Source organism: Camellia sinensis, chromosome 6, assembly GCF_055761805.1.
Source record: "Camellia sinensis isolate YWXY chromosome 6, ASM5576180v1, whole genome shotgun sequence".
NCBI classification, from domain to species: domain Eukaryota; kingdom Viridiplantae; phylum Streptophyta; class Magnoliopsida; order Ericales; family Theaceae; genus Camellia; species Camellia sinensis.
The window spans coordinates 190,030,898-190,041,396 of NC_138966.1; the positions used below are offsets into that span (position 1 = coordinate 190,030,898).

The 10,499-nt window shown below is 34.3% G+C and overlaps 1 protein-coding gene across 4 annotated transcripts; it reads left to right on the plus strand.

Annotated features, from left to right (window-relative positions):
- LOC114261314 (AP-5 complex subunit mu) lies at positions 1–10,499 on the plus strand. Of its 4 annotated transcripts, none has more exons than XR_003628901.2 (9): positions 53–273; positions 410–553; positions 5,765–6,076; positions 7,035–7,327; positions 7,443–8,378; positions 8,500–8,646; positions 8,879–8,935; positions 9,391–9,438; positions 9,921–10,499. XR_003628901.2 is itself a non-coding variant. In XM_028201552.2 (8 exons), exons 1-8 carry the CDS (start codon positions 206–208, stop codon positions 9,990–9,992), a joined length of 1,890 nt encoding a protein of 629 aa, XP_028057353.2. In that variant the 5' UTR covers positions 1–205; the 3' UTR covers positions 9,993–10,499. The 4 variants fall into 4 exon arrangements, 1 of the variants encoding a protein (XP_028057353.2); XR_003628902.2 differs by having other exon boundaries at positions 8,503–8,646; XM_028201552.2 differs by lacking the exon at positions 8,500–8,646 and having other exon boundaries at positions 1–273; positions 7,443–8,338.

Genomic DNA, 10,499 nt, shown 5'->3' on the forward strand with positions numbered 1-10,499 from the left:
GATAAAATCATTTAACGATTAGAAAAATAAAGATCTCGACCCCGCTTCACTTGCGGTCTTTATATTTCATGATGAACCCAAGCAAAAATAAAAATAAAAATTCACGATAGACTCAATCCTAGTTTCCATATATAAAACACACAAAAATAACTCCTATTTACTAACTAGAGAGAGAGAGAGAGAGAGAGAGAGTTGCAGGAAGGACATGGCGGGTGGTTGTAGCATCAGAGCTCTCTGGATCCTCAACAATCTCGACTCTGTTGTCTTCTCCAGGTTCCATTCCTTCACACACACACACACACACACACATACATGTACACATATATATATTCTGTTGAAATCCTAGGGTTTTCATTGATCTGGATCTTTGTTTAGATTGAATTTGATTTTTGATATGTTTCTGTAACAGGAGGTTTCCGGTGGTGGAGAAGCGGTGGCGCGCAGCTTGCAAGACCGAGAACGAGAAAAGTGCTGATAGTTTGAAGTACGCTGTGCTGCCATTGCTTCCTACTGATTCGGAGCTTGCTGTTGCTTTCGTCGACCGCAAAAAGAGGTCATTTCTGAGAATAAGATTATGCTGATTTGCCCCCTTTATATATATATATATATATTTTAATACGGAATTATGTTCGTACTACAATTAGATATTTGGATATATATGGATCTGTCTCGTTATCACTTGATTGTGCTTGGATTGTGAGCATTATGAGGTGCTGATGCTGGTAATTCAGCTGGAAAAAAAGAAAAAAAGAAAAAAAAAAGTATGTTGTTTTTCTTTATTCTGATTAGTTTTGGAGCTGATTGTTCTTGCATCTATGAGTGTTCTTGCATCTGAGTGTAAAATATTGAATCTTGTATTCTTAAAAATGATTTATTCCTTTGGGAGTTAATGTGATAACTTCAATTTTTTTGTTCTGAAGAACTCAAGAGCCTTTTATGGTTAATAAACTCCTAGGCTCGTTTGTCAACGTCACTTTTTAGTAATAGAGCTGTGGGATAGTGATTATAGATTATAACTTAACAGATTATAACTTACAGTTGTGAACATGAGCTAGTAAACTGTTTAATGTAGCTGTCGGATTATGGATTTAAGCAGCAGAGTAGTGTTTGGTAAATAAACTGGAAAATAGTTTTTTGCTTTGTAATTGTCATTTTTGCTCTTATGAATATAAAAATTGTAATTTTGTCATTTTTTGCACTTTAAATTTTGAAAAAGTTATTTTATTAATGGAAGGTAATATAATTAGTACCTAATTTGGTATATTTTTCTATTACTTCAATATTTTTTATTTTTTTTTTAATATAAAGTTCACAAGAGAACAAGAAAATGTTATTGCAATAAAAATACAATAAATTACTATTAAGGCAATAAAAATAAAACTTCTTAGATATTTAAAGAACTCCTAATTTCGTCTGCAAATTGACATACAAATATTATATCTCCTCACTTCCATTTCGTTGTCATCATCTACAACATAATTTTCATGGCGTGCTTGTTGAGATGAAGAACCTTCCTCTTCATTAGGCACATAATCCGTGAATCTATCATATGATAAATGAGTATGTGTTAATCTCACCTATTATTCATAAGGCCCGTGTATGGATCAATTTTAAAAAATTATTTATATTGATAAAATTTTAAACCTAAAATAATAGAGGAAGCACACCTCGAGCTTTCACCACTAAGCCAACATTTTGGGGTTGAAGGGTCCAATATGTTTGCATACATTGGATAAAAAATTTAAAAAATAATAAATATATATATATATTTCGTTCACATTTTTTTTCTTCTCTTTTTTAAATTTTTATTCAAATTCATAATCAAAATACAACTTAAATACATGTGCTTGAAATGTTTATTTGTTGTGGTTCTATTTTCTTTATTTCTTTATTTTTCATATTTTCTAAATAAAAATACTAAAAGAATAAAATAATTTTTAAAAGATAACTTCTTAAGTATTCCATAAGCACTAAGTTATTTTTCAAAAAAATTAAAAACTATTTTGAAGAACAACTCGCCAAACAAAGTAGTGCTCTAAAAAATAAAAATAAAAATAAAAAACAAAAGACAAACACAACCCAACAAACATTACACAGTTTATCCTTAATTCTGTCCAATAATCTACTCGAAATAGGGCCAAAGTCATTTTCCCAAAAGAGTACCAAATGAAGATTACAAAACAAATGAAACAAAAGCAAGTATTAATCTACATTTGCATAAATGATCACTCAATTCCATCAGAGTCCTCGTCAAATAAAAACAGGTATGGAAATAAAGGTGCATTTCCACTAACTGCTCCTTCCTCATTGATAATCCCAGAAACTTTCCAACCCAAATGCTGCATGTAAACTTTGTCATAGGCTTCAATATTCAAACCCGAAACTGGGAACAGCTCAACCTCATTTACAAACCGATTGGTTCTTCCAATTAAGAAAGGTGTTGCAGCTTGAGAAACCAAGGCCTTGAAATGTTCTTGTTTTGAATGAGTCAATTACACCAAGTATGTGATGAACGATAATTTCAATATCTTCCTCTTGCATATGAAGAAAAGATGGTAATTACAAAGTTGTTTGAAGCAACATTCAACTCATATGATTGTCAAAATCAAAACCAGATAACAAAATTTTGGACATTGATGTGAATGCGGCATGTAGTATATGATTGTGATGTTGGCCTGATAACAACCAGTTTAATTGCAAAGACAGTCAAACAAAAACAAAGAACCCCAACTTTACTCAGAGAAATAAAATTAAAGAAGCAAAATTTCTGGTAATTAACTTGGAATCAGAACAATCAACAACAAAATATTGAACTACCCACTTAGTTACTAAAAAAATTAAGACAATTGCAGTGCAAAATTGTCAAGATTTCCTTCAAATTCTTGCCAACCAAACAGAAATTAAACAAAATAGATTAATTAGATTAATTAGACAGCTCTTTTAGTATGGATATGGTACATCCAAGATGGACTTCAAACTCAGACCATTGTTTGACGATAATGTACAGAAAAGACAAGGCACAAGCACATGATTATAATAGAATGATTATTGAGTAATCACACAAAGGACATTAGCCAGTGTTGGTGGTAACATAAAATTGTTATTCAACCTAGCTTAACCATTTGGGGTATCTACTGACTTAGAATTTCCTCATCAAATGACAAAAACTTACAATTCTTTAAATAACAAAAACTTAGAATTTCCTCATTTGGATCATCGGCCAATATACACAAAGAATTGGAAGTCAATACAAATAAAGCTACAAATTATCACATGTTGTCTTGGTACTTCATCCATTATGGCTCATAACTTTCTCTGCCAACTACATCTAATACACAGACCTATGAACTTGTATCTTTGGATCATAAGCAGTAATGCAATTTAACATAAGCAGAAAAATTAAATTTTTAGATTTGAAGAAGAAATTAAATATCTTTCTCAATTTAGAAGAAATAAATCCTTCTTTTAAGATTATGAGCATATCACTTGAGAACACAATAATACAGCCCCTAAGGTTGTTCATAAAACTAGAAGAAAGCATATCAGTAACTGAAAGAATAGCCAATGATGACAATTCAAGTGCTTTCCTTTCCTGGACAACCAACTCATGAAAGATATTAATGAAGCAAACATCTTTAACAAAGCTCTACTAATAGCATGAGTTTAATCTTTCTCATTAACATAGCACATTCCAAAGACAGGTTTCAAGTAGACAAACCGGAAAGAGAAAAGGAATAGGAATACAACCTACAAAAGGGAAAAGGACGAATCTACCTCAAAGAAAAGTAAATAAAACTGACTAAACTAGTGTTTTTGTTTACCAAACACAGGTTTCATCTAATTATTCCTAGCAAACATGTTTGTGATCAATACGCATAAATGTGAAAAAATAGGAAATCAATTTCAATTAATGTTTTTTTTTGCTAAATGAAATCTTTAACTAAAACAAAAAATAAAAAATAAATAAAAAAAGGGGCCAAACTGAAAAGAAAAAAAAAGAAAAAAAAAAAAACTACTAAGAAGAGGGCATCAAACCATTTCACAGTAATAAGAGAGAGAGAGAGAGAGAGAGAGTGAGAGAGAGTGAGGTAACAACTCGCACACCATTTCACAGAGCAACCAAAAAAAAATCCTAAATCGATGTGTATATATATATCTACATATAACATACAAAGGGCATGAAATCTTACCTTTTTTGTGCAGAACAATGGAAAACAAGGGGCCAAACTGCACAATCGGCTGCGATCTTGGAGATGTGGAGGAGTTCGTCGTCGGTCGCTAGAGGAGAGGAGAAGTAGAGAGGAGAGTAGTGTGAGAGGAGAGGAGATTAGGGCAACGGGAAAGAGGGTATATATCATGGCAGTTTTGTAATTTCCTCAATTTTGGAGGGGCATTTAAGTCATTTCAGCCCCCCCTTACCCGCTGCCCACATAAGTCGAATTTGGTTAAGCACCCCCCAAGCTACTTTGGAAAATAAGCTGAAAATAGCTTCACTTAAGCTATAAGTTGTATTGATAAGTTGTGCCAAAAAATCTAAAATAGCTTAATATAAGTTAAAAGTTCAAATAAGTTGCTTATAAGCTGTGCCAAACAGGCACAACAACCTATACAAAAAAGTCAAAGATTTCATTTTCTCTCTATTTTTTGCATATCTTTTTGTAAAAAATCAAAAAGTCATCCCAAACATACTAATTTTTTTTACATTATATTTTAGCTAAAAAGCCAAAAAGTTACTAAAAAAACTTGTTCCCAAACGAGGCTTTCTCTACCAATATACATTTTGGATCACATTCAGAAACATGATTTATTTAGCGAAGTGATCCAAAAATTTCTTACTTGTTTTTTATGAGGAAAAAATTCAAATATGATGATGTAAAATCTAGAAAGATTGGAGTCTTGGCAAGAGAAGATCTAAATGGGGACCATAATGCTGTTCGGATAGTGATGTTAGTTGATTAATTTGAAGAATAAGAAAACCTAAAAGTAAGTAGATTTTAATAAATTTTGTTTTATTAAATGTCTAACTGTCTATAAAATGTAATTCTTACATTTAGAAGTGCTTAAGAATTCCAATGTTATAATCTATATAAGCCTGCCTCAATTGAAAGCCTTTTTTTTAGGTCGTGTAATAGGGAGGTGTGCCTTATACTAGGGCAAGTGGTATACCGTGTTCCTATTCTTGTTAGTTGTTTTGTGTACCATAATGCTAGAGTTGTTTTTGTCGTTCTTTATGCATGAGTCATGACACAAATTAGCAATCAATTACATACTTTTGTTAGTAATTACAATCTTGTTTTTTGTTAACCTCCAGGCCACAATTTGTAACCTATTTTACTATAAGCTGACAGGTTGAGTCCCTACTATTCAAATAACCTATTTTACTATAAGCTGACAGTTTGAGTCCCTACTATTCAATTTGTAACCTCTTTGTGCTCAAACTTGACTATTCAAATAACTGATACATCTGTGTGTGTGTGTGTGTGTGTGTGTCGTAGTATTAAGTTGGGTTCATCCTTTCAAAAGTTGCATTACATTTAACATAACTGCTATTGATGATAAAATGTATTATGTTTGCTTATTGTTCACAAGACTATATGATCTAATCATGATATTATAGTCATTGCCTTTTGTATTGGTTGGTTACAAGTCACTGTATGTTTTCATTATTTTCATTTGGTGTCCTTTATTTTCTTAGTTCATGATAATTCATCTTGATATAATTCTTCTGATGATTATACTTACTAATTTTGCAGTGTTTGTGTAGGGAAGGGTCTGCTCGTGGGTTTGGAATACGTGTAGCTCAGTCAGCTGAAGGGTCTGATTCGTGGGTTGATGATCCAGTTACACGCCATATTATAAGCCTATATATTAACAAAGAAGGGGAAGGAGAGAATCATCTCTTATGGCCATTAATTTTGCACATAAAAAGTCAGTATTGCATCCTTGCATTGCCTTTAGTTGAACCCTGTCATCTAAAAGCATATGCGAGAATATGTAAAAGATCTGATTGTGGAAATGCTGTTGGAGTGGATGGAAGTGTGTCTTCCCTTCTTCTTGATCTTCCATCCATCACAGGGTATGGTAAGTTACATGCAATATTATTCATGAAGCAGAACTAACAAGAACAAAACAATGCTCCTACGGTTTTGTCTGTCCTCTACTTGGTTCTGACTGGAATTTGAGATTCCATGGAATAGGGATCTAGGATGCTCCTATTGCTTTTGAACAAAACAATACTAAAGCAGCATAAGCAGATAAAATCTTCTTCCATACCCTCTTCCTTGGAATCTTTTCACGTGTTTCTGCATACCTGAAATAGTGGTTGTCTGGTTTTGTTTTGTATATTTGGTCAGATGTGGCTGTCAGAGTCTCTGGCATCTTTGGACTCTCTTTCTCTCTCTCTGGTTGGCTACTTTTTTCTTGAGTTATGCCACCTAAGTCTTCCAAATCTTCATTTGGATCAACAAATATTTGAATAAAGATATGTGGAGTATTCTGTCTATCTTGATTTATTACTGAACCTAGCTGGTTTAAAAGTGCTGTTTTCACTTGGGTTCAAAATTTTGCAAATGAAACTGTGACAACTATAGCATCCCAGGGCTCTTATTTCATTGTGTTTGTTGGCCGTCAAAAATTGGTTGTCAATGACTTAGGTTTTGCACACCTGACAAAATGGAACTGGTTAGTGTATGGTGCCACTTGTTTGAGTTGCCCTTCTTTAATTAATTCTGAAACTCCAGTTAAAAAAAATTGTTTCATTCTGTATGGGTGTTTCACTGTTTCTTTCATTAACTATGATTTTGTCTGTGGTTTATGTCATTATTTATTTTTCTGTAGTTTTCAGATATACATTCTGATTAATTGAAGAACAGTCTGGTCATTTTTTATTTTGTTGTTACTTTTTATTTATTTTTTCTGGTTTTTTCTTCTATTTCTCTTTTGCATGGTCTGTAGCACTGTTGCTCTAATATTTGCTTACACAATCAATATGTCTTGTTTGATCTTTCCTGACGTATATCTTTTCCCATGTGTAGGGCCTTTATGGTGGCACATGCCATAGGGGATGTAGTTACTGGGGATGTTCCAGAACCTGAGGTGGTTGTTAGTGCTTCTCCATCCGTAGGGGGGTTGTTGGATTCCCTAACTGGCAGTATTGGGATTTCAGGTATTTCTGCAAGAGCAAAACCTGTAGCTGCACCAGTTGCACCTTCTACCACCTCAAACACTGCTGTGACCGGAGCCATTGCATCAGATGCTCCAAGGATTGGTTCAAGGCCCCTGGACAAAGATGCACTTCGAACTTTTATTAGTAGCTCAATGCCATTTGGTCGGTACTTTTTATTATGGTATTTCTCATCTCAAATTTCCTATATATTTTCTTATGTTGATCAGCTTATATTTATCTAATAACCACCTCTTATTCTTGTCTATTTTACATATAGGTACACCCTTGGATCTCAACTATTCCAATATTTCTGCTATTAAGCTTTATGGCTTTGCTTCATCAGATTTGCCCCCAGCAGAGAGAAAACAGCCTGCGTGGAAACCATATCTCTATAAGGGAAAGCAGAGAATTATTTTTACAATTCACGAGGCTGTTCATGCTGCAATGTATGACCGGGACGAGATCCCAGATACTATATCTATTTCTGGGCAAGTGAATTGTCGAGCAGAATTAGAAGGATTGCCTGATGTTTCTTTCCCCATGATTGGGTTGGACAATGCTCGCATTGAGGTATTATCATTTCATCCTTGTGCCCAAGTACCGGAACATGGAGTAGATAAGCAGGCCCTGATGTTTTCACCACCATTGGGTAATTTTGTTTTAATGCGTTATCAAGCACTTTGTGGCATTGGGCCTCCAATAAAAGGATTCTACCAGCTGTCAATGGTCTCAGAAAATGAAGGTGCATTTCTATTTAAGTTGCACCTGATGGAAGGTTATAAATCTCCTCTTACAATGGAGTTCTGCACTGTGACTATGCCATTTCCTAGGAGAAGGTTGGTTTCGTTTGATGGGACACCTTCTATTGGAACTGTTTCAACCACTGAGCATTCAGTTGAGTGGAAGATTGTAACAAGTGGAAGAGGTATTACTGGGAAGAGCATTGAGGCAACTTTTCCTGGAACAGTTAGGTTTGCACCATGGCAAACTCAAAGATTGATTTCCTCTGGGTCAGTCTTGGGAAGCGTAGTTGATGAGGATAGTGATATAGAAACAGAGGCCACTAATAATGTGGTAAATGTGGAGGACTTTTTAATGGAAAAAATGAACAAGGACCTCCCACCAGTTGACCTTGAGGAGCCATTTTGCTGGCAGGCTTACAATTATGCTAAAGTATGTCTACTCTCTATCAGTTCAACTTACTATAAATTCTGTAAGTCTTCGGTATTTGCTGATTTTGCTTCTTGCTTATATCCTGGTGTTATTTGTTATCTGGACTGGATGTGCTTTGCTATTGTTTCTTTAGTGTTAATGTGAACTATGGATGCTTGAAGTAGGCTTTAGATTCCACATGATGGCTGCAACAAAAAGGAAAGGGCTAATATATGGTCCTTCTGTTGACACTTTTTCGTTCCTCCATTAGTCAGCAAGATACTAACAGACATCTATAACTTTATTGCCATGGAAGAGATAATGTGTCGGTACATTTTCTACCCCTCTAATGACCACGAATCCCAACTTTTAATAAAGCAACTTTATAGAAAGGAAAAGAAAGGAAAAAAAGATTTTTCAGAGAAGATTTAACTTACAAATAGAAACCAATGAATTTGGAGTACATGGTTGTTAAAACTAGTCATGGTACTGCAGTTGAGCCTGTTATATTGAAGAATTAGCTTTTTGACAAAGTGCTGATATTTTGATTTATGAATGCAGGTATCTTTCAAGATCGTGGGGGCATCCTTATCTGGAATGTCCATTGATCCTAAATCTGTAAAGTCCATACTTTTATGGCAGTCATTTATCTGCACTCTAAATATTTTCTCTAGATTTCAATCTAGTAGTTACTGTCTCTGTTATCAAGCTCTTTTGCTGCTATTATATGATTCTATTTAATGGCACATGTTGGTTCTTTAGCAGACAGTTTTCCATAACATAAGCTGCAAATCTGGCCTTTTGCATTCTCGAGATGAACTCCCATTAACATTTCCGTAGCTCTAATTGAACTGGACAGCTCTAATCTTAATTTTGTGATCACATCTAATACAGAATCATTTACTTTTCCTATAAAAAAGTTAGGACTCAACATCTGCTCGTATTTCTGGGTTGGTTGGTTCCCTGTATTGTATCAAATTTCAGCTTCAGTTTGCTGTGTGTTTTCATTTCATATTGGAACTGCTTAATTTATATTAGGCTTGCAAACTTTCTTAAGTTTGTGCTGTGTGCAGGTGAGCATTTTTCCTGCTGTTAAAGCACCTGTGGAGTTCTCAACTCAGGTAATCTTTATATTGACGTATAAAAACTCACTTTTGAAGATGACCTACAGAACTGTAGTTTTTTTCAGACAATGATTTAGCAGTTTGTTTGAATGTTGAAAAGATTTGACATGACAGCTTATAGAGGGTTTTGAATGTTCTTGGGTTCTAATATATAGTTATGTATGCATAAGCTTGAAAATGATCTTTAAAATGGTATACATAATGAATGTACGAATTGATATGGAAACACACTTTCTGAAAATTGAATGTAAAAGTTAAATAAATGTAGGACAAATAAGGAAACTTGGCATAATGTTGCATACTGTCATAAATTTAGTTCAGCGATTATGTGCCATGTGCACAAAATAGCTGGTTTCCATGAAGTAATATTAATGTTTCTGAGCCTCCTATTGGTTGTAGAAAATTAAATTGCAGTGTCACGTACAGTGTAAAAGCATATATATTTGAATGCAATCTTTACTTTTTGTTTCTTGCAACAGGTTACTTCTGGGGATTATATATTGTGGAACACATTAGGGCTATGCCCGTCTACTGCCACAGCAAAAGTATAAGGGGATGATGGATTGGGAAATCTTAAGAATGTGAAATGTTGTAATTTGTTTGGCAAAGATGTTTTGTCCTCAAAATATTCCTTAGTAGGGCTAGAGAGAACTGTGCTCGGGCCATCAGTTTAGGTTCACTCAATGCATGATTAGCCTCAAGTACTTGTCTTGCAGATGAAGTCTGACGTCTCGTGTTTTTTGAACAAGATTGCTGCAAGGCATGGGTGTTGATTACGATCGTGTAATTGTGAGAAAGCAATTACGGCAACATGAGGTTGAGCCACAGGCAAGCCATTCTCTCACTTTTTGTTTTATGTTTTTGTTGTTATTCAACGGTGTAGTTATCATTTTGTATGAGACAAGAAGGCTTCTGTGGTTAGGTTTCATTTTTTTTTTTTTTTTTTTTTGGATTAAAATTTGCTTGGATTCATTTTGGTTTTGGACAGTGTGAACTTGTGAAGAAAGCGAGAACACAAAAATTTCTTTTGTATGAATTGGGCCTTTTCGGTTGCTTGA

What these genes read in the sequence shown, in the direction of transcription:
- LOC114261314 (XM_028201552.2), top strand. Translation starts at nt 206, where the DNA reads ATGGCGGGTGGTTGTAGCATCAGAGCTCTCTGGATCCTCAACAATCTC. An exon ending in TAGTAGCTCAATGCCATTTG is followed by an intron (nt 7,328 to 7,442) that starts GTCGGTACTTTT and finishes TTTTACATATAG; the next exon opens with GTACACCCTTGGATCTCAAC. An exon ending in CTGTGGAGTTCTCAACTCAG is followed by an intron (nt 9,439 to 9,920) that starts GTAATCTTTATA and finishes TTCTTGCAACAG; the next exon opens with GTTACTTCTGGGGATTATAT.